This window comes from Cuculus canorus, chromosome 4 (assembly GCF_017976375.1).
Source record: "Cuculus canorus isolate bCucCan1 chromosome 4, bCucCan1.pri, whole genome shotgun sequence".
Taxonomy (NCBI): domain Eukaryota; kingdom Metazoa; phylum Chordata; class Aves; order Cuculiformes; family Cuculidae; genus Cuculus; species Cuculus canorus.
This window is the reverse complement of record NC_071404.1, coordinates 76,134,279-76,148,830: the sequence shown is the minus strand read 5'-3', so window position 1 is coordinate 76,148,830 and position 14,552 is coordinate 76,134,279. Positions and strand designations below refer to the sequence as shown.

General features: G+C 39.9%; 1 protein-coding gene across 2 annotated transcripts in view; it reads right to left on the bottom strand.

Annotated features, from left to right (window-relative positions):
• Positions 1-14,552, bottom strand: part of NDST4 (N-deacetylase and N-sulfotransferase 4) — a 152,039-nt gene that overhangs the window by 51,799 nt on the left and 85,688 nt on the right. For both annotated transcript variants that reach the window (XM_054065802.1, XM_054065801.1), the window contains exon 4: positions 4,143-4,230. In XM_054065802.1, coding sequence (XP_053921777.1) covers positions 4,143-4,230 — 88 coding nt within the window. The remainder of the gene's footprint in view (positions 1-4,142; positions 4,231-14,552) is intronic.

Here is a 14,552-nt window from a genome sequence, read left to right as displayed (position 1 = left end):
TATCCAGTTTTTGCTAAGTTTTAACCTTGAAGTAAAACCAATAAAATAGGCTGTGTTAGTGAAGAGTTTCTGCTTCAGGCAGAAGCAAGCACGTGTGGTTATGACAGAGAAAACCTTACATCTGAGATACAAGGCTGCTTCCACCATCTGCAGACATATGTCTTTTTCAAATCGGAAAGGCAACGTTACATTTCACTATCTTCATCCTCAAATTACTCAACAATATTCAGTTTATTAGCAGCCTTCCTTTTTGTTCCTTTACGATTTAAATGCTTTTTATTTAGCTTCAGTCAAAGAAATAATTGTCAAATCCAGTCTACTGGTGCAAGCATAGATATCTTTTCTTCTTATCAGCCTCGCAGTGTTTTGCAAAACTCATTGGAGGAAAATGCTCCATGGTTGTGTTTGTTTACTTTTGACGTAGGTGCATGCAGAGGTGGCTGTTTGATGAATGCACTTCAGCTCTTTATTTGTATTTTTCATTTCTGCTGTGTTGTTTTGAAGAATGCTACTACACAAGGAGAGTGTTACTTTGAAATTTTCTCCTGGTGTCACTGAATCAGTCTACTCCCCTCTCTGCAGCACTCTGTAAGTTCTAAGAAAGTTGATCCTGCTGATGGAAGTGCTGCCTGAAAAAGAAAACAAACTTGTTTTCTAGGTAATTCCTTGTTGAAAATAGAGGACTGGTGGCTGCTCCTTCTGTGAATGTCTGCTCTTGCGTGGAAAACTTCTGTTACTTCATCTGTTGAGTAACTGCTTTCTTGTTTTTTAGAGTCTGTGGTTCACACACCATCACCCAATCACGTGCCAGGGAAATGTGAATGGGGGGAAGAGTCTTAACATAGGCTTTCAAAGTAGGACAGAAGAGAAAGGGATGGATGTTTTTGAAGCCATCTAAGATCTCTTTGGTAATCCAGAGAGAGAAAACCGAAGGTAGAAATGAAGAGGAAAAAAAAGTGGATATTTGAAATATTTGAAGAACTAGAATCACTGGATATAAGATTTAGGTCAAAGTATAATTTAGCACCTTAGTAACATTTGAAGTACATTATGGTTCTTGAAATAATTTCATTAGTAAAAACTGCATTTTAAAATCCTATGTTTTCTTACTAACTTCTTTGGTACAAGTCATCAAATTTGCATTTTTTTTTTACTGTAACAAAAAAAATCAAACAAGATGAAGAATAACACTTGTCAGTTTAGACAAAAACAACTCCACCCTGTAATGGCAGAGCTGAAACAGAAAGTTTGGAAGTTTAGCAGCTGATGATTGTGTCAATTTTGTAGATCATTTTCTTTACAAGCCTTTAAAAAGTGTTGTTTGATTTTTATGAATTCTTAAGCAGTGGGTTTTATTCCCAGAATTCTCAAGCAAAGTTTTAATAGATCATTTGTTGAGTTCTTTGCATTGTTAAAATATTTTTGCCCATTTCTTTATTCAGAGTATTGGAGGGAAAACAAGGGCTTTTGAGGCTTTAGTTTCTCATCCAATTAACACTCTTTATATAACTTTCTATCTTATTTAATGTGAAATCTGAAAAACACTGTAGACCCACAATGATGGAAGACAATAGGCATCTGCTTTGAGATGCAGTATGCACTTTACAGAGGTAGGTAATAATTCAAAGTTTATGCATAATAAATAATCCCATATTTTAAAACCACAACACAGCTTAGAGGTCTCTTGAGCACAAAACTGAAACTAAGTTTGAAGTTGCTATCAATAATTTAATAAATCTTAAATGCAAATCCTGAGAATATCTTAATATCTATTGCCACAGCACGAACAAGCAGAAAGCGTTTGCTAAAAGCGTATAACTAATAGAGCCTATTCGGTTTATTTGCTAATAACATTACATCTACAGTGCATAGTTTACCAGTGCCACAGAAGGGACTGATGGTGATGGTGGTGACATGACGAGCAGTCAGGCTGATGTGTCATTGTACTTGCGCACAGGCATACCAACTAGGATTTTTATTTGTAGTACTAATATCAGCAACATCTTTTGATGAAACTATATCTGCTTAATCTGCCGACATAGTCCCATCTTCATCTCCCTCCTGTAGCTTTAAAATGATCCAAGTTTTGGAAAGGAGAGCAGAATCACACATTAAGGAAGTCAATAAGGCACAGCAGTTGCAGTGCACTAATAAAAAAACATTGAATATCTGATACTAAAAGTCTCTCTGGGTAAACAAACTATGCTTACAGTAATTAAAGAATACCTTTCCGTGTTTTATTTACAATTAGTCAATAAAGCATATATTGCATGGAGAATACTGTCCACTAAACTGATATGACAAAACACCATGACCAATGTGTAAATGAAGTGTTCACTTAAAAACTCAGATGCGTGGCTGAGTATGGGCAGCAGCAGGTCCCTTAATGGAGACAACGGCATGCTTCAACTCATTAAGTAGTTCTGCGCTATTCTTGTAAGCCCTGAGAGCCTCAGGAGGACAGGTATACATGTGCATTCTCCTATCTTCCCTCTCTACAGCAGGAGCAGGTCTGAAAGTGGTCAGCACTGTGTCAACTGGGCAAGAAAATCTGCGACAACTATGTGGAGGTCTTTGGGATGAACAAAGAATAAATGTATTGGCAGGTCAGGGGGTTGATTTTGTAGAAAGGCTGCATGTTTTGTGCCAGGCATTGTTCAGTGCATCATAGTCTTTATAATGTTATCTCTTTCTGCACCTCCGCCCCTCTCTGAATTACCTTTCTCTGCAGTGAACGCTGTGATGCCCGATACCAGCCTTACTCTGTAGATGGCCACAACCGAGCAACATCGTGTGTTAAGAGTGGCTCAGAGCCTTGGGCTATTTTTGTTTATTTTGCTGTATTATGTGTGTGTCCAATTAATCTCCAGAAGGAACAACTACACAGGCAGGTCAAGACGAAGTGAGGAGAATACTGAAGTTCTGCCTTCGTAGTTGCTCTCTAATCACAGGTCTGCCACTGACTTGTTATATGACTCCAGGCAAGTAATTCCATCTCTCTATACCTCTCATTTTTCTCAGGCTCTCCAGACTATATCTTTAGCCTGTAAGGTTTCCCGGGCAGCAGTTGCTTAGCATTATGTGTGTGCACAAGGGGAAAACAACCTGGACTTTGAAAATGGCAGCGTTATAAATACATTGTTTTAGTTTACTTCTCTCTATTCATCCCTCAAATGCTTCCTCATCCCTCCCTCTCCCAGGGACCTCAGTACCTGCCTAAAAAGGGGTGAAATTGAGACATAAGAGCTGGATGGATTGAGAGCAGAGAACTTTGGAACTGGTTTTCAAAGATGAGAAAGGTATCTGGTTTGGAAAGAAGGAGAAGGAGGTGTCTCCTTGGAAGCGAGTTGCTGAATATGTCTTTATTTTTTTTTTGGCCTTAGCAGCACTAGGGAGCAGTATGGCTTAGTGGGAGCAGAAGGAAGCCAGAGGGGAGGTGCAGCAAGGAGGAGGAAAAGAAATACAATTAAAAAGAAAGGGGCATTGTGCGGTGGTGAAATAGAGCAAAAGGGAGAAAAGAATCAGGAGGAGGAGGAGATGTAAAAGCACCTGATCTCCCACAGAAGCACAGTGCAAGTGTGCAACTTGTTACTGCATGGAGTATGAAAGGAGTGGGGTTTCAATACAAATTTCTTCTCATTTTGATTTCATTTATCATCATTCCTGATATTCAGACTGCCAAGATATATTACCTTTACGTTCATAACAAAATCTTGTGCAACCCATTCAAACACTTCTGCCTCTTCAGAGGTTATGAGACATGATTTTTCCAATCTTTTATATTTCATCATACCTGTCTTACTGGAAAAAGCCTTAGCATGTCTTCTGTGCTGTACTGTCTTTTTTGGAGTTACAGAGATCTTAGTAGCTAATTTGCCTCCTTTGTAACCCTAAGATTGACTACCATACATCTTTCAGAAATGCCCCAAGGGCATCTGCATGTTCCCGAGAGGCTCATCCGTAGCGTAGCTTTACCGCTTTGGACACTGAATTAGACACTGGATGATAAAATTGTGGAGCACGTATTTCCCTCTACTCCACTGAGTCAATGTGCTATTTAAAAAGGAGACGTTTAAAACTAGGTTTAAAATCCTGTCACCTATTTAACTACAGCTACCTGAGAGCATGAAGTTCCTTCTTACCTGTGTGGTAAAATTTTCCTGAAAATCCAAGGTTGAAGGTAAAATTTGCAACCTGAGTGCGCAGTAAATTTTGAGTCTCTAGTAAAGCCTGAAATAAATAAGAAATTAAAATGCATTTAGAAAAACGAATATTAATTTTTGGAATGCCTCATTTTAAATGTGTCCAACTGAGGAATAAAAAAAAAAAAATTCCTGTTAAATGCTTCACATTTTGTTTTGGCCTCATTCTTTTATATAAGACAATTACAGGGAGCTTAATTTGTTCCATCAGAGTTTGATGGGCTAGTAATGCTAGTAATAATACCTAGGTACCAAAGCAGGTGATGGTTCTTTAACTTGGACCAAGATACAACACATTGTTTTTGGTGATCTATGCCTGGACTTGAATCCAGCTATTCAGAGGCAGCAATATGCTAAATCACCAGGTCACCTATGCTTTCAGTTATTATTGACACTTGCTAAAATTTGCTTAAAACCCAAAGTAAAATTAAGACTATTACTTATCGTACCAGATGTGGAGGTGTTGAGATTTACTTACCTGCAGAAACATTTTTGATTGTGTCGGAATACCAAATTTTGCCCTAAGAGTGAATGAGCAAAACTCCAGTTTTGACCTATGGTGGAAGTAGTGTACGTGTCAGGAATTAAATCCCTATTTATTTTCATTCTCTTCTCCAATCAAAAGATAAGATCAAACTGATTGAAATGGAGGAAAAGGGTATTGTTTAAAGAAGGAATAGGTGTGGTCTTGGTCATTTAGCTTTTTTTTTCTTGGACATATTTCCAACCACTTGTGAGAGAGAAAAAATGGTTCAGCCTGCATGAGCTGTCTATGTTTACTCGTAGCTGTCAGCTCTGCGCTTCTTGTAAAGTTAATCCTTGCTGGACAGATATCTGTCTACTTGCAATCACCAGCCCATGTCATTTGGATGTTCTACCATGTGAAATGGATAGTACATTTATTTCCCTATTGGTCTTACCAATGTTGAAAGGGCTCTAAGCTCTATTTTCATCAGTTTTCCATGTCTCAACTAGATTGAGATTCTTGCGAACTTTTCCCATTATCTATTAATAACATTTCTATTGATCGAATGTTCATGTTCTTGCACAGTTAAAAAATAAAATGAATGCAGTGGTTTAGACACAGTTTGAGCCTAGATGTTTCCTTTAATTTGAAAAAAATGTATTTTGTATCATTGTAAGTAATTTCACTTAACATTACAAGAAAATAGTTCTAGATTTTTGCTCGTCCCACTGGTCTAATTTAAAAAACGACAATAAACTCAACTTATGATCGTAAACCAAAAGTATTGCCAGTCCAGTGTAAGTGGTGATGCCAGGATTTAAGCAGCTGAGATGTAGACTGGTGCCCTGGGCGATCTTAGTCCAGAGTGGAGCCAAACTAAGCAGGACAAGTTTCTGTAAATAATAAAGTTAATCTAATGACAGTAAATGTTGTGTTTTAGCATTAAATATTAAGAGAGCAGTATGATTTCCAGCCTCTCTTGCCAGATGTTTAATAAGTTGATCATTTCAATCCTGTGAGAATTTCACATGTGGGACTGTGTTTGAATAATATATAACAACTAAATGTTCACTAAAATGTAAAACCTTAGAGATCAACAGCACTGTTAGCTAAGACATTGAGAAAAATCCCCAGGTGGTAAAAACTGGCACTAAATTGACACCATTAAAGTCATAAGCATAAAATCTGAGTCACTTTATTTTAGAACATAATTTTCCAAGCTATTTAGAGCATTTTATATATGTTGAGAAAGACTGATGGGCTGAGCAAAATCAATTAAATTTTCCTTTGAGGAAAGAACATCTTGAGAAATTATAATCACTTAACATATAGTATAAGCAGTATATGAAACAAACATCATTATATCCCTAAATTTTTTCTCTCTAATTCCCCTCACACTCACGTCTCAATAAAATGACAGAACTGTGGGAAAAGCAGAAGCCTTCCAGCCCAGTGAGGTCTCATTAAAAACACAGAGTGAGGATTAAGATGTAAATCCCTTAACCTGTATTGTGTCAAGCATTTTCTCTGTCTAAAGGGCAAATCTGTCACTCAAATTGGGTTTGGCGAGGTCCGAAAGCATTTTTCAATTGCAATTTCCATATATGCATATTAATTTATACAGTGCTCAGCTAAACCTGATTTTAATAAACTCACCTAATTTTAATACTGAGAATGGCTGCCCCACCCCTGGGGGTGTTCAAAGCCAGGCTAGATGAGGCTTTAAGCAACCTGATCCAGTAGGAGATGTCCCTGCCCTCGGCAGGGATTGGAACTGGATGGGCTTTAAGGTCCCTTCCGACGCAAACCATTCTATGATTCTATAAGATGTTGTCCACTAAGTCAGTCCAGACTTATTTTGTCACTACTTCCCTGTTTGTAGAGGGGGGTTTAACATCTTCCACATCCTTAATATATATATAAAAAAATCTCTGTATGGGTGATTAGGCTCTGCCTTTCCTATTCTTAATAAATATATATTCAAACAAAATTGCTAATGGCTTATGCTGTCTTCACTGGTAATTTTGCACAGTAAATAATGAGAACTTTTGTCTCCTGTACCAGGTACAGACTTGAAGAGCACGAAGCATAGAAAAGTGCCATGGCCAGAGAAAAGCAGAACAACCTTCTTTCATCACTCTTCTTGCACTCTCCCAGATGGGTGAAGCTCTGCTTGTTTGCCTGTTGTGGGGACAGCTGCTGCTTGAGCAGACCCCGGGCTCCTGGACAATGCAGTGTGGAGGAGATGGGCATCCCTGGCATCCAGTGCCAGAAACCTTTCCAGGACTTGTTCAGCCTTCGCATGTGGTGGAAGGTATTTGGTTTATTCTGAAGTGGTTTGAAGGATGGAGAAGGGGTTTTGAATGTTAACAGCTGGAAATCCTACCTAATGAGAGCTGTGAACACAGCTATTCACTCTCTGCCTCATCCTGCCGTGCTATCTCCAGCTCACCGTGGCAGCCTTCCTTGCCCGGGGATTCACATCTCCCATCCTCATCGGATTCTGATCTTAGGACTTTGCTGCCTTCACCGAAGGAGTAATGGTAGGGGCTTCCCACAACTTCAGCAGATAGCAAATTCATGTGGATTTTAAAAAGAATCATAACAAATCTTACTTTGTTGAGATTCTTCTCCTGGATATTTTGTCTGACCACAGTATTTAAGTGTGTTAAAATAACAGCTGGAGCTCACTGTTGTTTTATTTTTGGACAGTTATATAGATCGTGCTAATGAATTGTGATAGGATGAGAGGAAATGGCCTGAAGTTGGACCAGGGGAGTTTTAGATTGGATAGTAGGAACAATTTCTTTACTGAAAGATTGGTGAAGCATTGGAATGGGCTGCCAAGGGCAGTGGTGGAGTCACCACTTCTGGAGGTATTAAAAAAAAATGCATAGATGTGGCACTTTGGGGTGTGCTTTAGGAGGTACATTGATGTTGTTTTGATGGTTAGACTTGATGATCTTAGAGGTCTTTTCCAACTTTAACTACTCTGTGATTAATTGTCATTCCCCAAGGAAAGAACCACGGTGCACACCTGCACATGGACAAATATCCACGCCTTGGTGCCAGCCTGAGCAAAGGGCAGGGTTTTTTTTAAGGTAATCCATGCTGTTCTGTCAAATACAAAACCTTAATTGCCTAGAATCTCCTAGAACTTGTGGATTTCATTTTATTAATTGATTCTTTCCTTTGTTAATGAGGCTTCGGTCTGTGACATCCACAAGATACGTTTTCTTTTTTAACATTGCATTTACATTCAGCAGTCTTTTACGTTAATCCATATAATTACCTTTTGTAGATTTGAAGTTGCTGTGTCTTTATTCTTCATAATTGGTGCATCTATTAAGCAGAACTGATATTTTCCTGCTATGTCGTTGTTAATTATAACTCTATCCTTCATTTACATAATAAACTTTTTGGGGCAATTTCTGCAGTAACATTTCATGCCTAATAGGAAGCAATTTGCTTTCCTTTATTAAGTACATTAAAACTTCATGCCCCAGACATCATTGACTGTAAACATTTGATTCTGCTCAAATTTAATGCACCGAGGCATTTTGCTCTGCCATATTAGGTTTATTTATGTGCTATGTTCTGGATTGTTAGCTGCTAATGAGACTTCAGCTCTTATTGCTCTAAGGCCTGAACACTAACCTCATTTTAATGAGTTCATTATTTGCTGCCTTCTGAATGGAAGACAACAAATTTTCCTTTTAATTAAAGGTCAAAACACCTCTGGCTAAGGAAAGTGTAGAGGTTATCAAATCCTTTGAGAAGGTGAAAGCATGACTTTTTCTGATTTCAATGCCAAGCATGGCCAAGCCAGGCTGAGATAGGAAGTGTTTCTCTAGAGATCAAAACTCTGAATCTAAGTTAGGTGATAACAATGCTAAAACATGGCTTTGGTCCTCCTAAGACATTTAAAAAAACCCCAAAACAACAACAAAAAAAAAACCCCAAACCCTGAAAGTCAACCAAAGTAATTAAAGAGGCTTTACTCTTAACCTAAAGGTCTGTGTGGATCAATAGTACTGCTAAAGCATGGGCCCTTCTTTGCATGTGCAATGATTTATAGGGTGCAGAGGACAGATGCCAGACTAATTGAGCCAACAAAAACTAATCTCGTATTTCTTTTCATGGAAAGTGAGGCAGAAGTAATCAGTATTTAGTGTTGTTTGTAATGGGACAGAGGTATATGCAACTGTGCATTTATGTGTGCAGAAACGCATGTAAAGAGGATTGGTGATCCTTTTCTTTGAAAATACAGTATGGAAACTTTAGTCAAAACTAAACAAAAAAAAAAAAGGATTATTACAGGAATTAATAGACAGATTCTTGTCCTTTGCCTAGCATTTTATACCTGGGCACCGATTTAGAGGTAGGCTAAAAAGCGCTGGTTCATGTGCCTCCTCTCATTTGAGAAGCTGCTCATATCACTGATAATAGTGTACAGGAAGGGCATTTGGGAAAGAAGGGACCACTGTCTGTGAAAACTTAAATCTGGTTTTAGAGGAAAATCCTGTTTGTGAAACATAGACATTGTTCAGCATGAAAATTGAAATTGTCCTTATGACAGCCTAAACTTTATTTCTGTAGAACAACCGAATTCCTGACTCTTGCAGCTGTTTTAAGGGACCTTTCCAGAAGCTGCTGAACATGTCTGAGAACATCAGAAGAAGTCTAGGAGAGACCTGTAATTTGCAGGACTCAATATTGGCCTAATATGGAGCAGGAAGCCAAAAATTTTGTTTGACATCCTGGTCATACGTGTGGACTTCCAGAGGAGATATTGTGATTCTGGATTTTGGGAACTACAAAAATGTCAACATCTGGGAGGTTTCTATCTATGTGGCCGGGATCTCTGTGGTTATGGTGCCCAGGGGTATCCTGCCTGTGGGGCACTCCATTAGGTAGAGCTGCCCTTGGAATCGTGATCCCGAGTCACTGCAGAGCCTGTCCGTGAGGACTGCACAGTGTGGAGGGCAGATGAAAAAAGATATAGCTCTTCACGTAGTCTGGAAGGAGATCAAGAGAAGGAGAGGAAGTTTGATATTTCTGCTTTTCAGTGTATCTATGATTTGCTGTCATTGTGAATTATTTTATTTCCACAAACCCATTCTAGGAAGTGCTTTCGGCCAAGAGGATGTGCCACTGTCTGGTGTCCCAGAGCTGCCTGGCCAAGGTTACATTGCCCCATCACTATCTGAAGGATGTGACTCAGAATCTTGTTGAAAATGGGTTAACTTGACAGAACTCAAAGTTAACATTCATTTGGGAATGGCACTTACAGCTGGGTAGCGATTTCACTGCTGCAGGTATTTTTCTTTTATGTATGTGCATGATATATATATATATATATTTACTCTATACACATTACTATTTATTTATAGCTAGTGTAGAGACAAAATATGTGCAAATATACAAATATACATATTCTTCAGTTAATTTTTCTATACCAGATTTTCTATGCAAGTTTATATACACTGCTTAGTAAAGAGGATTTTTGCCTGGGACAGACTGCCCAGAGGAGCTGGGGAATCTCTATTCTTTGAGATACGATCTGATCTTACTTTGAAGTTACCTTTTCTTTGAGGAAGGCCTTGGACTACATCACCTGCGGATATCCCTTCCAAATAAGATGTTTTTAAGATTTGATAAAAATTTCCTCTGCATTTTTCACTTCAAGAGAGTTTTTCAGGCTTCTGTGCTACGTACTTGTTATTAATACTGGGAAGTGTTTTAACGCATTTATTCCTTTTTGTTCCTAACATACGTCCTTAACATTTTCACAATTACATAGCCCTGGGGTTCATTCCCAAGCTGTTGTGTGCAGCAGTTTGTTGGTGGTCTGTGGAAAGTTAGAGGACTGCAAAGTAGAAGTTTTGCTCTTGATTTCCAGCTGGAAATTTTTAGGGACAAGAAACAAAGAATACTTTCTATAATGTTTCTTTCCACTGCAAGCAGCTGCTGTCAGGATGTGATTTTTGATTGCCTCTTTCAGTTCTCCCTCCCACCCTGAAAACTATGCAAGGCAAAACTCTGAGAACGCCTGATGTAGAATTGGCAACACATCCTCATAGGACTACAATGAAAGAGTAATAATGACAGTAACTGCCATAAGAATTACGTGAAATAACAAGTTGCTGTTTTTCTCATAGGAAAACTGAGCTAAAAAAATAAGTGATGTCTAGCCTGACCTTAGTGACAGTGTCACCGCAAGACCAGAACTCAAAGTTCCTTAGTTTCAGCTTTCAATTTGGAGCACAACTTTCTTCCAAAAGGCGGACAATAGAATGAACTGTATCCGCACTTATTAAAACACAACTCGATGAGGAATTTATAAACCCAGTGAAGATGAGTCATTGATTTCTGTATGGTGAAGATTTTGGAGCGTTTCACATGCTTATAAGAGAATATTAATAGAAAATTCTTGAATACTATAATGCAGGAATTAAAGAATTCACATTATTGGTTTGCTGGCTAGATTTTTAAAGGAATTTAGGGGTTAAAATTAGTCTAATCTTTAATGGGATGTTGAAATCACGTGTACTATTTATGCTATGCCAAAACTGATTTGATTAACTGTTAACCAGGTCCCAGGTCAATGGGTAACTGTCAGCCCTCACAGATTTACACCCCCTCTTAAGACACTTTTTCCCCAGTGCATTATACGGACAGTGCAATTCCTAGTGGTGGCTGCTGACTGCTTGGCACACCCAGCGAGGGGAGCAGGGCTTCGGCCCCTGCTCTGCCTTCCTGAGATAAGGAACTTCACCTCTTCTTGTATTTCTTTCTGTGAATTGCTATGCTAATCTATAGTGCCATATAAATAATGAATAGGAAGGTCTCTGATGGTACTGAACACAGGCAGCTCTGTCTGCAGATCTATTTTTTATTATAGAGTTATTACTTGAGTCTGTTCAGCATTTCCCATGAGCAGCTGCCTTAGTGTGAGGTCTGATTTGCGGGTTTATTTGAAGCAAGAAAAAAAAGTCATGTTTTGAGCTCATATTTAATATGTTTATTGCAAACAGAAGAATTTATTTTTCCTTGATGAGTGGAGTACACAATTTATCAGAATTATTTGTGCTGCTATCTCATAACTCCATCCCAAAGTCAGAAAACTGGCAGGAGTCTAGTTGCATTTAATTCGGCACAGAGGAATGCATCTGCTCTAGGAAATGAGTGAGATGGATGGGGTGATATTGCACCAACTTTACTAGCTGCTCACGACTAACTGGCTGATAACATCACATGTGAACTCAGAAGGTAGGTTTTGGTTAAGTATTATAGGAAAGATGATCCTATGACTGTGACACAGATAGCACAGCAGTGAGAGCACCTTGGCCACAGATGCACAGATGGAACGGCTTGGCTTGGAAGGGACCTTAAAGCCCATCCAGTTCCAACCCCTGCCATGGGCAGGGACACCTCCCACTGGCTCAGGGGCTCCAAGCCCCATCCAACCTGGCCTGGAACATCTCCAGGGATGGGGCAGCCACAACTTCCCTGGGCAACCTGGGCCAGTGCCTCCCCACTCTTATAGTGAAGAAATTCCTCCTTTTGTCTAGTCTAAGTCTCCCCCTCTCTGGTTTACAGCCATTAACCAACCACACGTGTGGGTGCTCATATCTGAATAGTCACGGCAATTATTCGATCTCTCTTCTTGGAAAAAGGAATTCGCAACTAACAGTCTTGTACTAATTAGAAGATCTAGCGACAAAAAGCTTAACGAAGAGCAAGGAGACAGTCTTAATAGGGCAAAAAAATTATAAATTAAAAATAAAAAGCATTAAAAACTTGCAGGGTTTATTTTAACCAGGACCACACAGAGGAGTCAATGTATTGCTTCCAGTTCTCCCGCAGTGTCTGACTGTGGAAGATGAAAGGCATTGGGCCGGGCAGTGAGCAATCATGAAACCTGCTGCTGGTACTGTTGAAGCAGGCTACGTCTGCAGCGGTTACCTGCTGGCAGTGATTGCAGTTCTGTGTTGGCATTATACGCTGAAATGATTTACAGCCTGTTTGGGAAGTCACTGAGGGTCTTTAATATAAATCACTACCAATTGTGAAGGATATATCAGGAATGCTAACCAAATCTACTCACAAATCCTGGAAGGGGAAAAAAGCAGCACATGCCTAGGCTGAGAACGGGTGGTGATTCCCCGTGGCCGTAGGGAGGGCCCACTCCTCACTGAGGTCTCTGCTTGCAGGTTGCATGCAGCATGGACAGGAGCTGCAGGCGCTTGCAGCAGAGCAGTGAAGGGACTTACAGATTATTTCTTATCAGTTCAGTTTTTTTAAAATCTTAAGTATTTTCAGCAGAAGAAATCTCTTGAAGAAAGGCTATTTGGGTTTGGGAATCGGGAGGAGGTAATCTGTCAGCTGTAGATGATGGATTTTGGGTCCAGTTTTTAAAATAAACATGATCAGGAACATGTAGTCTAAATATCTGTCCCATCTTCTGCCACGCCATCTGCCCAGTCTCCGGAAAAATGTGGTATTTTGCTCTCTGAATGAGGTCACAAGCCAGGTACAAAGTCCTTGAAAGGGCACGGCCTCTCCTTCCTTCTTTGTTATGTGGCAGAAATATCAATATTAGCAACATCACGACTGTTTTTCATTTGAGCCAGAATTTAATGGCTGTAGTAACAGCTCAGCTTTCTGGGAAGGAACTGAAGAATCTACATCATGTCCATCAATCCTTACTCCTTCCGCTGTCGCAGAGCATGCTGGAAAATATCCTGAAATATGAGACTTCCCCACTGTCTCTTTCTTTCATCTGTTCAGCTGCAAAGGTTTGGTTGACTCCAAGCACAGCTGCTCAAGGCGGCCCTTCATTACTAGATGCTTGTTTGAAAAAGAGGTTGAATCTGTAACTTTTTTCTGCTGGTTCCTTCTTGCCTTGTGCGTAAGGGGCTGTTTGCCTTGTGCCTGGATCTACCTCTGAACTGGGGTCCAATACTCTCCCACCTCAGGCTTTGAGTTCATGGCAGATCTCACTGGGGGAATGCTGCCTCATTGCTAAGCTGGTTTCTCCTGTCTATAGCCTGAACCCAACAAAGAACTGGAATTCACAGTTTGGAGAAAGAGCCTGTCTACGATTCCCCTAGCGCGGAGGCAGCAAACCCTGCTGTGTGGTGTGCTGTAAGAGCTTTTCCTCTGTCAGGATGAGTATTCCACCCCCCTTCACGGAATGGAAGGCAGTTTCTTCTTTCAAGTTATAAGTGACAGAACAAGAGGAAACTGCCTCTAGTTGTACTGTAGGAGGTTTAGAATGGATAAGAGGAAAAATTTCTTCACCAAAAGGGTTGTCAAGAATTGGAACAGGCTGCTCCGGGAAGTGGTGGAGTCACTATCCCTCATGGTATTTAAAAGACATAGATGTGGTGCTTAGGGACGTGGTTTGGTGGTGGAGTTGGCAGTGCTAGATTAAGGATTGGACTCTATGATTTTAGAGGTGTTTTTCAACCTAATCAGTTCTATGATTCTCATATTGTCATTGTCTATGAATGTCATAATTTTGGTGTCTGCTGCCTGGGGAGCACTGAATGCAGCCTTAATGCTATTTTCTGCTGTTTTCTACTTCTTTCAGAGGCTGTGTTGTCTGTAAAGAGCAAGAAATCCCAGCTCCCATACTCCCTACGGCTGCAGTTCTGCTTGGCCACTACAACAGCGACCCAGGGAAAAGTAGACATGCTTCTTGCCCTGTATCCGTATCTGCACAAGGCAGGTTTGTCTGTCTGTATTCTTTTGGAGCGATAGCATGAGGCCAGAAAGACAGAGGCTTTCATCTAGCTCTGATCAATCAGGAAAAAAAACCCTAAACCACCTAAAAGAAGTATTGAACAGGAAAAACATCTCAGGGGTTTAAAGGGACA